Below are 16,191 nucleotides of genomic sequence, written 5' to 3' on the forward strand. Positions count from 1 at the left end.
GTTATTATAAATAAATAAATTTGTAAATTGTTAGTGATACAATAATCTAATAATATAGAATAAATTTATATTGATATATATTATAAGAATTTGTGGAATTATACTTGAAAGTATTAGGTTACATAGGAAGAATTACATGTTAAAATAATTAGACTTAAAGAGTGATAAATAAAATTTTATTACAAGAATTAAATTAAAAGAGAAAGAAGAAATACAATATGTGGAAAAAAACGCGTATAAAATACAATACGATAAAAGAAAACAAGAGAAACGAGAAATACATAACGTATTTGCATTTATTCATACGGGACAGTTGTCGTTAACGTTTTTCGTACATTATCAGTAACGTATCTAAAACCGATATGAAAAGTAGCAGCACAATTATCGATGGTTTCAATAAAGGATTGACTATTGGAAAGCGTGCTTCGGGAGGAACTGCAGACAAGAAAGAAGAACGAACGAGAAAAAGAAAGGAGGAAAGACGGAAGGAGAAAATAAGAATACTGATCGTTTCTGTTTTGTTCCGCTTAGCTTGAAGTGTCACTAGGTTTTTGGAAATAGTGCAATACCATGGATAAGAATATTAACGACATGAAGGAAAATCCCAGGGAGACCGCGAACATCTTCAGTATTCTGTTCTTCTGGTTCGTTAAGACCTTCTTAATTGTAATTGAAGAAGCAAAGGAAAAAAAAGCACAAAGTATTTTTTTCCATTTTGGAAAAAGTTTTTTATAGAAAAAAAATTTCTTCTTGGTAGTTAAACTATCTATTTTTTCAGATATATTTTGAAAATAGAATCTTCTTTTTAACCCTTAAAGAGCACACTATCTGCATGAGACATAAAGAGCATACTGGGTCAAATTGGTCCGAGCAACTTCAATTGCTTCTCAGAAGCTTTAATTATTGAAAAACAAAATTCAATCATTGTATATATCAAAAACAATTTTTTTATTATAGAATTCAAAAATTGAAATATGGAAAATTACAAAATTTTCTTTCTTTACTTAAAATTGCATAAACTCTTTATTTTTTAATGTTTTTACTTAAAAATTTAACTGGATAATCTTGAAATCATGTAGATAGAATCAATTGCGATAAGGACACACTGGGTCAAATTGACCCGGACGATATTGAGCATCTACTTCCAACGTTACCTGCTGGTAGCACACTGGGGCCTTTGGCCAAACGGTTGATGCTCGGTTAAAAAGTGAAACATTTAAATAAATAAGAAATAGCGCCACAAGTCCCAATTTCAAAGATTATCCTGTCGACAAATCACTACAAACTTTTGCTCGGATCATTTTGACCTAAGGTGCTCTTTAAGGGTTAAAATGCAGTATATACTTGCTTGTATTGCATTAACTGTAATATCATGTGTTTTACGTTTATAAGATAGTTTACGTTTTATACGTTAAGAAAACGATGGCCGTGCAACCTTTTTGTGGTGTGCTTTAAATTTAAATAATGCTAACGCCGGAGCGGTTTTTTAAAGTTTTTGTTAGCGTTTCGCAAGTCATACTTGCCGCACTATCGTCCAGTAGATGTCTGTGAGGTAGTTGGCAGACTTCTACATTTTTATTGATAGCTTTCAAACATTGACAATTTTTTTCGAATTTTGTTGAAAAAAATTAAAGAATGTTTTTTTTTTCTTGTAGACACGTACAATTATAATAACAATCAATATAATGATAGTGTACAGAAACTAATTTTTTACATTAATTGACTTTATTTTCCACTTTTTCTTACTGAAATTATGCAATATTACGTTTTTATACATTTTGCTCGATAAAAACATAGTGACCACTATGAAAAAATGCTCATAGCTATTCAGCAATTTTTTGTAAAATTTAGTGTACTTTAAGGTATAAAAAAATGTAAAGAACAAATTTTTATTATTGTTTTATGCAATTGTTTTTGGGGTTCAAAAGAAATATAAAAAAACCAGTCACTTTTACGTTATGCTTATCCATTAATGGTTTGTTTAAATGTTTGTTTAAAAAAATTGATAGAGCATTTTCCATTTGATTGAGCAAGTTTCGGTTTTTTATTTATTCCGGTACGATGTTTTTTAACGAAGTTATGAGCAATTAAATTCAAAGTGCTTACTTTTTAGAGTATAGTGAAGTATAAAAAGTGTAGTATGTAAGAACAAGTATAACAAATGAGAAGAACGAGAGGGTAGTATATACCGATTATTTGTCATACGTACAGGTGGATGCGAGAATTATTTATGACAGGGGCCAAACGTGATTTGAAAGAATCTGACATTTATCGACCAGTGAAAGCAGATGAATCCGAGAAATTGACCGATCATCTCGAAAAGTGAGTATCGTTTGCAGTGAGAATAAACACATGTTAACACTCTTTATAATAATACTTGTAATTATAGCTCTTATTTTTGCTATATAGAGAACAATTAACAAATTCTAATAATTGTTTTAATTTTAGTTTAATAACTGTTATTTTTAGTTTTTGTTTAAGAAAGATAATTCCATAACAAAGTAATATGTCGTATTGACAATTTTTCTCTGTATATAATTTTAAAACCTATTTTATATTATTTTGCAGACCCATTATTGTTTATTATTCTTTAATGTGAGGATGCAGCAAAATATGGGAAAAGTTAATAATACCGTTAATTTATATAAAATTTAATATTAAATCAACTAGTATGTAGTCTGTATAAACAATTTAATAATTTATAATTTAATAATTTAGTTAATTATTTCATTTATGATTTGTGACATACACTGGAACCCCGCGTTAGCGGACTGTTCGGGGCTTTCGTTCGCTAACGCGGGGTTATCTCCTATTGCTTGGTTTCACTCCCACTCCGTGAAATACGCGACTGCATTGCTCATTGCTATCCCCCACACACGCTACTCATGTGGGCCGAGTGCATATGGAGGGGATAGTTTCCGCTAACGCGGAGTACGCTAACGAGGGGTTCCAGTGTATGTAATCTTGATTATCACGAACAAAATTCGAAACGAGAGTAACATCTGTTACAACAGTGTGGATTAACGATGCTGCCTTGAAAATAAATTAAATTTTGTATTAAATTAATTTTTTAATATTGTAATTTTAATGCCCAACTTATTGCTATCATAAACTTAAATAGATCATAAGCAAGGGATTAATTAATTCAATACTTTTTTATGCGCAATAAAATTATGCGAGGACCCCACCAGATTATGGACCCGACAGAATTTATATATAAAAAAGGGAAGAGTACAATAAATTTAGAAATTAAAATTTAGAGTGCTTACCCAAGAAGCACACAATATCTTTTTAATGTTTTTTATTAAATATTTATTTTTTATTATTTTTACATTATTAGCGTTTATTGTATAAATAATATTTATTTAATATTTATTAAACATTTGTTTTATATTAATTATTTATTTCAAATAATAAATTAGAAAAAATATTTATAAAACGTTTATTTAACGTTTATTTAATATTTATAAATTATTAATTTTTTATTAAAAATAATAATTTAAGAAAATTATTTAAGTAATATTTATTTAATATTTATGTAATTTTTATTTTACATTAAAAAAATTGTTTAAAATAATATTTTTAAAAATTTTGATTTAATAGTGATTTAATATTTATATTTCAATAATTAATTATTTAAAATAATGATTTAGGACAAATATTTATACAATATTTAATTAATGTTTTTATAATATTAATTTGACATTTTAAAAAATTGTTTAAAATAATATTTACGTAACATTTATTTAATGTTTATATAGTAATTATTTCACATTTAAAAAGTTTACAATATTATTTTAAAAAATATTTGACTCCTGGTTAGGAAGCGTTACTAATTATTTTCTCCCATTATTTTAATGTTTTTAAAAATGTTTAAAAAAATATTTTTCAAACATTAAAAAACATATTTTTCAAACATTATTGTGATCATTGCGTAGCATCCATTAAACATCAAACTTACACGTGTAACTGCACGTTACAACCTGTAAATGTTATTTAATTGGCAAATTTATCAATGTCTTCTTTACTCTTCTAGAAGAAATATTATTGCTCGGGAACATGCTCGGAATGTGTCTCACGTACTAACGGATTTCTTTTCAGGTACTGGAATCGCGAGTTAGATAAACTGAAGAACCTGGAATACACCATGGGCAAGGACGGGCAGAAAGTGCCGTTGAAAAGAGACGTCCGTCCGAGATTATATAAGGCGATCTTCAACGCCTTTTGGTTGCCATATTTCATAATTGGAGTTTATGAATTTATTCAAGTATATCAATACTTTAAAAAATCAATATTTTAGAAATTAAATAGCCCATAATACTTCCGATTTAAACCAATCAATATCAGAATGCCTGTTAATTATTAGTACAATGTTTGTGGATAAGTGGAGCGAAACTTAAAATGAATAGAAAAATACTATTTTGCATTTTTCTAGCAGGAAATTTATTTTTTTTAATATGCAACGAAGCAGTTAGGGGAATGTTTTATAAACAACAATATCAACAATGTATAAACGGCACGTTGTTATTAATAGACCAAAAATCTCAAAATGATGTATTCTCTTTAGTTTAATCTCTTCTACTTATTGATGGGAGTTGACAATATCAAGTAATTTCCGTAAAATGATTATAATTTATGTTACTAAATAAATAATTTTTATCTAAAATAATTTTTCTTTTACAGCTAGCTGTTTCTTCAACAATTACAAGCGTTTAGATTAGTTAGAGTAAATATAACATGATTAAATAAAGATGAACTGAAACAAAAATAATAACGAAACCATTATAATTTTATTAATTAAATGTTCAAAGTATTTGTTATATATTTGTTAACATTTGTTTTGACAAAAAAATTGTTTTATAAAATCCTCAAAATTTTATCTCAAGTTCTACAAAGCTTGTAACTGAAAATGTTTTAGATAAAAATTATTTATCTTTTAATATAAATTACGAAAATAACCAGTTATATTATACAACTCATACTTATTAGTTAGTTTTAAATATGTGAAATTTTATACGTTATTTTGGTTTTAGTTTTCTAAGGAAGATAAAGAAGGATCAGCAAATAATAGAAAAAGTTGTGCCTGCCTTTCATTAAAATAATCTAATTAATAATCAAATAAAGAAAAAATTCTAATCTAGAATTCCCCTCCTCCCTATGTTTTTTTCTTTGTCTTTTCTTCCATTAGATCTTTTAGATTTCATCAAATTGACAAGCCCCATTATTAAATTTTAACACTTTTGCTTTCAGTGCAGCATAATACGCTTATCGATACCAATCTTCCAGAATTGGATCATCGACTACTTTGCCAGAGATCCGACTGGAAGGAACAAGGTAGAACTGAACGAGGTGTTGATTTACATTGTTTGCTTGATACTTTGTTCTATCATCTGCTTTCTGATAATACATCACGCGGCGTTAAAATCGCGGCAGTTTGGCATGAGAATACGTGTCGCTTGTAGCTCGCTTCTCTATCGAAAGGTAATGTTATGAAATATGAGTTTTTCCTGGTAAATGAGAAAAAAGCTTCTTTCTAGCTAAAAAACTGTATTACATTTGTTTTATCTAAATAATGATTGTATAATATTTCTACGGAATTGTTGGATTACGTTGGAATGCAAAAGATTTATTAACGGGAACACACACACACACACACACACACACACACACACACACACACACACACACACACACACATGTCAGATAGCACAAAATATTTATAAAGTGTTTATAAAAAGGAAAAATATTTATGATAAATATTTTGTACATATTTTTATGTCCGAGTTTATCAGGTATAAAAAAAATTATGATAAACATTTATGAAAATATTTAAAATAAATATTTATACCATTATTATCAAAGAATATAAAAAATATTTTAAGTTCATGTACCATAAATATTTTTTAGTACATCATAAAAATATATTCTATATATTATTGATAATAATTTTTATATCTTTTCTAAATGATTTATGAAAATAATTATATAATTTTTAAAAAATATTTTTTGAAAATAAATTTGTAAAATATTTATAAATATTTATGATAATATTTTGTGCTATTTGGGATATATAGAGTGGCCTGCATAAGACATGAAAGTCTTCATGGAAAAATAGACGGGATCAGGTGAATATAAAAGTCTACCATAGTTTTTGAATATCTTTATTAATAGACGAGATATTAATTTTTCGAATTGTACAAATTAGAGCGCGCCGAGGGATGTGCTAAGAAGAAAAGGGAAGAGTGAGAGATAAAGGGGATTAAATAAGAAAGTAAAGTGTATAAAAAATAATATTGAACAACATAAAAATATATTATAATTAATAATTTATGTTTAGAGAGAGAGAGAGAGAGAGAGAGAGAGAGAGAGAGAGAGAGAGAGAGAGAGAGAGAGAGAGAGAAGGAGATTAAATATGATAAATGTGTGAGAGCAATATTGAACAACATGAAAATATAGAGCAAAAGATTACGTTTGCCAAGTAATTAGAAGGAGACACAGCGAGTGAGAAAGAGAGTTTCAGAGAGAAGAAATAAGAATTAAAAAAAACATTTAAGAATAAAATTATTTGCATATAAAACTAAATATAAATACAGAAAAAGAATAAGTGCAATGTTCAATATAAAAAGGCTAAATGGCTCGCGCGAAGCGCGCGCAATGTAGTGTCCTAGTCTTTTTTTAAATTGTTGCAGTTATTACGACTGAACAGAGCATCCATGAATCAAACGGGTATTGGACAGGTTATAAATCTTCTTAGCAATGACGTTACTCGCTTTGATCAATTAACAATCTTCCTGAATTTTATATGGATCGTGCCTCTTCAGGTAAATCTTCTCTCATTTCTTGAAAAATATTTGTATAAATTCCTACAATATTTCAAAATAATTAATATTCTTTCTTTTAAATTAAAATTATTATTAAAATTTTAAAAAATTATTTATCAAAATGTAATTAAAAATAAGTGTTTAATTAGAATAAATCTTTCACAGATTATTAACCTATTTAATAATTAATTGATAATCCGTTTTAAACTATTAGATTATATGTAACGTCTTAAGTGACCGGACATATATCTCTATCCAGACACTTCCACACAAACACTTAATATTAATCTCAAATGTTTTTTTTTTAATAATAATACAATTTAATTATAATCTTGAATATTTAAAGATTACAATTAAATTGTAACATTATAGTAACAAAGGCATTTGAGTTTAATAATAATAAATTTTGTCTAAGTGTTTGGATATAAGTACATATGCGGCTACTGAGACGTTTACATTAATATCTTAAATGCGTCTATTAATAGTTGTTTGATTCATGAAAAGTGTATTAATATTTATTTGTATACGTCCACGTATTTTACAATTTTACAAATTATAGACTACAAAGTATAGACTGTAAAATTATTTCTTTTTTCCTCATTTTGTTATTTTTATAGAGCTATTTGTTAAAATTAATTGGATTTTTCCCTTCGCAGATCGCAATTGCGGGTTATATAATGTGGCAAAAAATTGGTATTTTGACACTTGTTGGTATCGGATCGCTATTGATCACCATTCCAATAGTACAAGGATTCATCAGCATACTCAACTATAAACTCAGAGCCATGATCGCGCCACTGACCGACCGAAGAGTGCAAATAATGAGTGAACTCGTAACTGGAATACAGGTACTTTTTAGGGATATTCTGATTATTTTACTTTTAAATAATTTAGAAATATTGGACTAAAGATAAATATTAGGTATAAAATTATATAAAAAACCAATTTTATGGAGCAAACTAGAAAAGTTTATGAGCTTCGTTTCAGGTGGTAAAAATGTACGCCTGGGAGAAACCGTTCAGCAAGATCGTCTCTGTAATCAGAGATCTGGAGATCAATAAAATTAAATTTTCGTTATATGTTCGTGCCGGGTGTACGGCCACTATAGCCTTCACCCAGCGACTGAGCATCTACTTCACTTTAATCACGTTTGTCCTAACGGAGAATACCCTGACTGCTGGCGTGACTTACGAAATAGTGACAATCTTTAACATACTTGAACGCAGCATAGCGTTTTGCTTTCCACAGGCGATGATAATCATGGGTGAAACAATGGTGTCTATGAATCGATTAGAGGTGCTGTCACATAATTTCCAATTTATGATGAATCCTTAAAAACATTGTTTTCATCATCTTACCGATATTTTTGCAACCCACATATTTGCGACTAAGGGAACTTTTACAGGATTTTCTGCTGATGGAGGAGGTAAATATAGGACATTCGGAGAAGGATTCGCAGTTACAGTTTCAGAAATCAAACGATGCTACTAATCCAGAAAATCGAAGGGACATCTCGAAAAATGGGAGTATTAGACTTTCCGAGGTTCAAGGGCTGTTTGATTTTCCGGTCTGCGTCAAGTTTCAACATGTTTCGGCTAATTGGATCAGCGGCAAATTGCCACCGACTTTGTGCAATATCAATTTGATCATCAAGCCAGGCCAGTTGTGTGCTGTGGTCGGCGCAGTGGGTTCTGGCAAATCATCTATATTACATCTATTGCTGAAGGAACTGAATCCCGGCGCAGGTTCCGTGACGCTCATTCAGGACTCCTCGAAGAATATCATTCAGGACAATTTGTCCAACGGTTACTTTACAGATAATCCGGATCTACGCATCTCCTATGCTAGCCAGGAACCATGGCTCTTCGGCGGTACTGTAAGAGACAACATATTGTTTGGTCAACCCTATGACAAGGCCAGATATACTCAGGTAATGTCTATTTATTACAACCAATGACAATAAATATATAAAAAATATATAGATATTTTGAACAAATAATTTAAATGTTGCCAAATGTTAAGGTTTATATGATTCTAGCTATATAAAAAAATTGTAATAAGCGTCAATTAACAGTGACATTATATATTAGTATTTTAATTTTATATTTTAATATTTATATTAATATTTTCTTTAAAAAATGTAACATTATTATTGCAAAAATTACATTAATAATTACAAATTTAAAATATTAATATAACATTTATTGAAATATATCTTATATCTTCTAATTTTTAATTTTCTTGCATTTTTTAAGCTTTCTTTCTATTACTTTTTTTTTTGTTGATTGGCAAACGTTTCAGGTGGCAAATGTGTGCGCCTTGAAGAAGGATTTTCGACAATTTCCACAGGGGGACATGACGATGGTAGGCGACAGAGGTGTATCTCTGTCCGGAGGTCAAAGGGCGCGTATCAATCTCGCGAGAGCCGTTTATAGGCAAGCAGATCTTTATCTGCTCGATGATTCTTTAAGTGCGGTAGACACTCGCGTCGCTAGGTATCTTTACTCGAAATGTATTACAGATTATCTTCATGACAAGACGAGGATACTCGTCACCCATCAGCTGCAATTTCTTAAACGTATGGATCACATTGTGGTGTTGGATCAAGTGAGCCATATTGAATATTTCTTTAATTGATTTCGGTTTTTACATTCTATTGTTGTATACTAAATGTTAATTTCTTTTCTATCATTCAATTTGAAAGACTAATTTTTTAAAAATAATTTAATTAAATGACCAAAATAAGAAACTTAACTTACTTTTTTTAAGTTTTTAAAAAGTATTTTTTAATATTGTTTACTTATTGCGTTATATGTAAACTATAATTAATTAAAAGATTCTAGTTATTATTAAGGATCAAATGTCCGTCATATATTAAATATTCTGATTTTATTTCTTAAGGGTTTCATAAAAATGCAAGGAAGTTATAATGAATTAGTACAGTCAAATAATGATTTTATCGAGATGATCAACAACTTAAATCACGAAGGGCAGAAAAACGGAAAAGAAATTAGGAGAGCCTCAGCAATGTCAATAAGAAAGATCTCGCTAATGAGACGTGCCTCAGATTTATCAACCGCAAGTTCCATCATTGTAAGACCTTTGCCGTTTATTATTTTTAATTAAAAAAATTAGAGAAGATTAGAATGTGTATAACATTTCTATTTAAAATTATTTGTAGCAAAACAAAAGTATACAATTGTAATACAAAATAATTAAAAAAGAAAACGTTAAAAAATTATATTTGTGTTAAAAATATTTAATGTAGTTTAACTAATTGGCAGCTTAGAATATAAAAAATGTTCTTGAAGACTGTACGCAAAAGAAGTGGTTCTCAAATGTCTATTAATTTTCAAATATTGTTTTTTGTATTATTAACAATTATAGCGCGACTACCTCCATAAAACTAACGATCTATAGTCAATCAAGTAATTATACTGTTATTTTATCATTTTTGTACAGCATTCGGACATTGAGTATTCGGATTACGTAGAAAATATTCCAGAAGGCGAGATGATGGCACGCAGGCGGATATCCGGCAGAGTGTACAAGGAATATTTTCATCACGGCGGGAATTACTTCATCTTGTTAATGTTGTTGCTATCTTTCGTTATAAGCCAGATTGCTATTTCTGGAAATGATTACTGGCTCTCGTATTGGATTAACTTAGAGGATATCAGGCGTATCAACAACGTTAGTGAAGCCAAATCGTATGCGAACATGTATAACAACAACTTTCTGGGATCAATCTTCACTCTGAATCCGGACGGTCTACTCAGCACCGTGGATGCCATATACGTATACACCTTTTGCATCATCGCTTCCGCAGGTACTACGCTTTTCAGCATCTTCCTCTACACGAAAATCTGCATGAATTCAAGCTGTAATCTCCACAATACCATGTTCTCCAATCTGCTGCAGGCGCCCATGTCCTTTTTCAATACCAATCCCTCCGGTGAGTAACAATCGCAAGATAAAGAAAATGATCGCGTTCTGAGATTCGCTAAAATTTGTAAATTTTGAATTTGAAAGCAAAATGTCTTTGATTTTTAGTTGAGTTAAATATTGTCGAAGAAATAAAGCGCATGATAATTGGCATAAATTTTTATCGCATATTCGTTGTGTTAGAAATCTAAATTGAGCCTTAATAACGATTACTGTTTTCGAATTTCAATAATTAAATTTTTCTTAAATTTTGTTTATGTTTAGCAATTTTCGTGTTTCAGGGAGAATTTTAAATAGATTTTCGAAAGACGTAGGTACCATGGATGAAATGCTACCCAGAATAATGTTAGAGGCGCTCCAATTTATTTGTATAGTATGCGGTATAATAACCCTAGAGGTAATACTTAATCCATGGATGTTGATAATAGTAATGGTATTGATTGTTTTATTTTTCTTTGCAACAAAGTTCTATCTGAGCACCTCTCAGAACGTCAAACGTCTCGAAGGCATAAGTAAGTATTGAAATGAGTTTTTTTCCTAAAAAGTATAAGACATTATTAACTATTTGTAATTAGTTACTTTGAGTATTAAAGGGTTTGATTAATTTCAGTAATAATATTCTTAATAAACCTGTTGTTAGGAATATATTAGTATTTTAAGTTTAGTCAAGAAAGGACGCTAATACTGGCATCATTTAAAATGACACTTCTTTATTTCTTGGAAACTGAACATTGCGTGTATTAATACCGATAAAAATATAATCTAAATCTAAATTATTAAAGAAATAAATACTCATATTTCATACGTTAATGGCTTTTTTTCTATATAATTTTTCTATATCTGAATTCTTTAAATGTGAGAATTAAATTTGCATGATTTTCTTTTGCACGTTGTATAATTTAAACAGCAAGTATATTATTGATAATATTAGATCATTTTACATGTAACTTCTTAAAAATGTTTTGTTTATATTCTTTTCTTCCGTCACACAATGTAAAATATCTTAAATTTACATGTCTTCTGGATCGTTGGACTTTTGACATCGAATTTTTCATTTCTTATGTTTTGCGAAATCGAGGATCTAGTAAATTCTAAGATTTTTAAAATTTGTTTGTTTATGTTTTTAGCAAAAAGCCCGATATTCACGCACGTGAATGCCACGCTAAACGGCCTGCCGACGATTAGAAGTAGTGGTGCCGTAAATGAAAAGATGATGCGACAACAGTTCGACATGTTGCAAGATCGTCACAGTGGCACGTGGTATCTCTCCTTAACATGCCTTTCCGCCTTCAGTTTTTTTACGGACATTATCATGTGCCTGTTTGTCGGCATTCTTTGTTACTCTCTAGTATTACTGAATGAGGCTGGTAATTTACAATTAAGATTACAAATAATTAAAAGATTTTTGTATCAAATATAGTTGCCTAAAAATTTTGAGATACAAAAAAATTAGAAATCTAAAATTATTCGAATTAAATAATCGTTTATTATATTTAAAAATAAATATTTAAAAATGCATTTGGATCTTGAATCTTGAAAAATCTTTGAATAAATTCAAATTCTCCGTTAATATTTACCGTTGATTGCCGTAGATAACGTAGAAGATAGTAATGCAGGCCTGGCGATATCGCAGTCATTGACACTGACTAGTCGTTTGCAATACGGCATAAAACAATTTATCGAGACGATGTCGCTAATGATCTCTGTGGAAAGAATTCTTCAGTACACAAATCTCCCCAAGGAGGAGCCCGTTACTTCTGACAATCCGCCGCCGACCACTTGGCCTCCTACAGGACAATTATGCTTGAAGAATGTCAGTATGAAGTATAATGAGGATGATCCACCGGTTTTAAAGGTAGGTAGGTAAATTGACCTTCGTTATTGCAAATATTTTTTGTATTTTATTACCCCGTCGCATTTCACAGAATCTGAATGTGATCATTGAACCTGGCTGGAAAGTTGGGGTGGTGGGACGAACTGGCGCCGGCAAGTCTTCCTTGATCTCAGCGCTTTTCCGATTATTTAATGAAGGTCTAGAGGGTGAGATTAAGATCGATGGTAGAGATACAAGTACAGTGGGTTTGAGTGAGCTGCGCTCCAAGATTTCCATCATACCGCAGGAACCGGTACTCTTTTCTGAGAGTTTGCGCTACAATCTAGATCCTTTCAATCAGTACGACGACATGAAACTGTGGGAAGTACTGCGACAAGTAGAATTAAATGACATCGCACTGGATAACAATATCTTCTACGGCAGCCATAATTTCAGCGTCGGCCAGAGGCAGCTCATATGCCTGGCCAGAGCTATTTTAAGGAACAATCGCTTGCTCGTTCTCGATGAGGCCACGGCCAACATTGATTCGTAGTGAGTCTCAATTAATAATTCATTATTTAGCAAAGAAATTTTTTAATTGTATTTAAATGTTGTTTAGTAAAAATAGATTTTTGATTTGATTATGAATGAATGCAGTATCTATCATGAAATTAATTTAAGTTTTTTAGAAGATAAGATGATATTATGATTGTCCATTTACATTAGGGCAATAACTTTATTAATAATATTATTAATAATATTATTAATAATATTAATAACTTTATTAATAATATCCTAAATTAAAAGCGATTATTTAATAATTACGTTATTAAACAAATGATTCCGAAAGTATTATTAGAATGTCATTGTCTCTAACAAAGGTAATACATATATAACTCATAATACTATTTTCTCTTCTATTATCAAATTATTAATTTTTAAATTAATTCAACATTTTCAAAATGTAGCTTCATAAATGGCTCAACTAATTTTGTGATAAATTTAAAACTTTAGAGAAAGATCAAATTATCATTTTATAAAGTAGAGCAGATCAAACTGTTAATAAGGATTTATATATGTTTTGAATCCGCAAAATATTGATGCATGATTTCTGAATTCAACATATTTATACGTGAATATACTAAATTTATGTCTTTTGTAGCACTGATGCCTTAATTCAGGAAACAATAAGAAGCAATTTTAAAGAATGTACCGTCATCACCATAGCACATCGTTTAAATACTATAATAGACAGTAATCGGATTATTGTGATGGAGAATGGTTCCATCGTGGTAGGTTTCTTTTACGAAACATAATTGTATTAGAAAAAATATTGATTGCAAGGGAAACAGAACTATATATGAATTAATAGTGTCGGGATATTATGATGGAATTTGGAAATAACTTTTAGAGACCGGATTCATACACGGAGACAATTTTTATTTTTATTTTTCAAATCGACGGTTCGGCAACGACTCGTGTATCTGTCTCGTCGCAGGCTTCATATATGCCTCGCACGGACACAGGCATATATAAATACATATTTTCCCTCAAGTTAAACTTTTATATACAATATTTGAAAAAAGGTCGAAAGAGAAATCACATTATTTTTTTTGTACAATTGCTAGCTACCAAGCCGTGAAACATTCGACAGAAAATCACGTTACCACAATTGTTATATAGTAAAACTATAATAAAATAAAATTTTTTTGTAACTAATTCCAAAAAAGTTTGGAATTAGTTGTTTTATAATAATTCTGTTAATAGTATAATAAATTTCAATCTATTGAAAAAAGAATATATTTACAAAAATGTAAATAAAAGGGTATAATCATAAAATAAACCTGTTTCGATCAATGTTTAAATGCTAACAATTAACATTCTTTAAACTTTCTAAAGAATTAAAATAAAGTATTACAAAAATAAAGTTATATAAAATATAAGAAATATAAGAAATTAATTAAAAAAAATTTTAATTTTTAATTTAACATGGTTTCTTCAAAATAAAGATCTCGCAATACATAACATAGTACTTCTTTGAAAAAATTAATGTACGTATACATACATACATATTATATATAATGTAATAAAAAAAACCGTCAGATTTTTAAGGAAAATTGTATAGTTCTTCCCAGAAAAGATTTTTATGTGCATTTGATTGATAAACATGTTATGTCAACAGGAATTTGGTTGTCCGTATGAGTTATTGCATAACAAACCGAATGGTTACTTTTCACAAATGGTGGAGAAGACAGGTAATCAGATGGCGTTAAGTCTTTTAGAGCAGGCAAAGAAGGCTTGTCAAAAGAATAAGGATCAACACAAATTAAACTCTTCAACACAAAATACCGAGAGTGAGGGTGACGACACAATTATAGAACAGTCCGTTTTATAAATTTTTTGTTATACAAAAAATATGTGTATATAAATAAATAGATATATAGAATAAGATGTGCTCGTATGTTAGTACATTAATTTCTATTCTACTTTTTATTTATTCCCTTAATTATAACATAAATGTTACATTATTATAAAGATAATGGAATAGGATTAAATTCTTATTTTTTCGATACTATTTTTGTCAATGAAGGAAATACAAATATCTCTTGGAAAAATTTATTTCTTGGTGTGCTTTTGTGTTTACATTACGATAAGAAAAATTAAATTAAATAATTATTAACTTACTTAAGTAAGTACAATAGAACGTATTACTTTAGAAAAAAATACTGATGTATGATTGTTGCATTAATGATATTTGTGATAATAAATTATTATCACAAAAAAAAAAACAGTACTTGTTGCCCGGGTGTTTTGTATTAAAATACATATAAATATGTAAAAAATGTCCATATATGTTTATACAATAAACCTTAACAGAAGAGGTCCTAGTTCCAATGACTTTGATTTTAACATATGTTGTCAAAGTCACCTTCCTGAGTAATGTTCAAAAGATTTTAGTTTGCGCTTGTCATTCGTTAAAAGTTAAAAAAATATTTCGTAATTTGTAATTTTCTGATATTATGTAGCAGTAAAAAGAAGGGGATGAAGCCCCAGTGACTTGATCTTGACATATATATATATGTTGTCTTCTTGAATTATTAACGTTATTAAAGTTATTAACAAAAAAATGTTATAAATATAATACATGATATCTCTGCTTTACTTAAAGTCGCAAACCATATGATGTAGAGAACGCGTTTTTGTTAATAACTTCTTAACAAATTACGAGGATAAAATTTTTTGAACATCACTGAGGAGAGTGACTTTGACAACATGTGTCAAGGTAAAGATCATTGTGACTGGATCTCCTTTTAAGGTTTACCGTTTATAGTTTCCTTTCTTTTGTAAATGTAATTTCTGTTTGATATAAAGAAAGTCTATTCTCTACCTTAAGAGAAGGAGAGAAGGAAGTGCATGAGAGTAATCTAAAGTAAATTTGTATCAGTCAATAGTTTGTCTTTAATAAAATTCACGAGGTGTACAATCGTTCACACAATGGTTACCGAGTCTCGAGAAGGAGGCGCGAGATTAGTTAATTAATTGACGGTAACTACATTGACAGTTAGCGCCATTTTTTGTGGGCAAATCCCGGTTTCATATTTACAGACCTGG

General features: G+C 29.5%; 1 protein-coding gene across 3 annotated transcripts; it reads left to right on the forward strand.

Annotated features, from left to right (window-relative positions):
- LOC105836526 (multidrug resistance-associated protein 4-like) lies at positions 1-15,030 on the forward strand. 3 transcript variants are annotated; one of them, XM_036287643.1, is made up of 18 exons: positions 1-644; positions 2,212-2,322; positions 4,102-4,267; positions 5,251-5,481; positions 6,690-6,821; positions 7,478-7,669; positions 7,809-8,117; positions 8,227-8,751; positions 9,123-9,428; positions 9,723-9,914; positions 10,284-10,776; positions 11,048-11,163; positions 11,233-11,278; positions 11,894-12,133; positions 12,359-12,621; positions 12,692-13,131; positions 13,742-13,871; positions 14,762-15,030. In XM_036287643.1, the coding sequence occupies exons 1-18, from the start codon at positions 571-573 to the stop codon at positions 14,972-14,974; spliced, it is 4,179 nt and encodes a 1,392-aa protein (XP_036143536.1). In that variant the 5' UTR covers positions 1-570; the 3' UTR covers positions 14,975-15,030. The 3 variants fall into 3 exon arrangements, with proteins under 3 accessions (XP_036143536.1, XP_036143535.1, XP_036143537.1); XM_036287642.1 differs by having other exon boundaries at positions 11,048-11,278; positions 14,762-14,974; XM_036287644.1 differs by lacking the exons at positions 13,742-13,871; positions 14,762-15,030 and having other exon boundaries at positions 11,048-11,278; positions 12,359-12,625; positions 12,692-12,783.
- The last annotated feature ends 1,161 nt before the right edge of the window (positions 15,031-16,191 follow it).

This window comes from Monomorium pharaonis, chromosome 5, assembly GCF_013373865.1.
Source record: "Monomorium pharaonis isolate MP-MQ-018 chromosome 5, ASM1337386v2, whole genome shotgun sequence".
Taxonomy (NCBI): Eukaryota; Metazoa; Arthropoda; class Insecta; order Hymenoptera; family Formicidae; genus Monomorium; species Monomorium pharaonis.

Excerpts from the sequence above, each read along its gene's own strand:
- LOC105836526 (XM_036287642.1), top strand. The coding sequence starts at position 571 with ATGGATAAGAATATTAACGACATGAAGGAAAATCCCAGGGAGACCGCG. Across the intron at positions 8,118-8,226 it reads TGTCTATGAATCGATTAGAG|GATTTTCTGCTGATGGAGGA; the intron begins GTGCTGTCACAT and ends GAACTTTTACAG. Across the intron at positions 9,915-10,283 it reads CAACCGCAAGTTCCATCATT|CATTCGGACATTGAGTATTC; the intron begins GTAAGACCTTTG and ends ATTTTTGTACAG.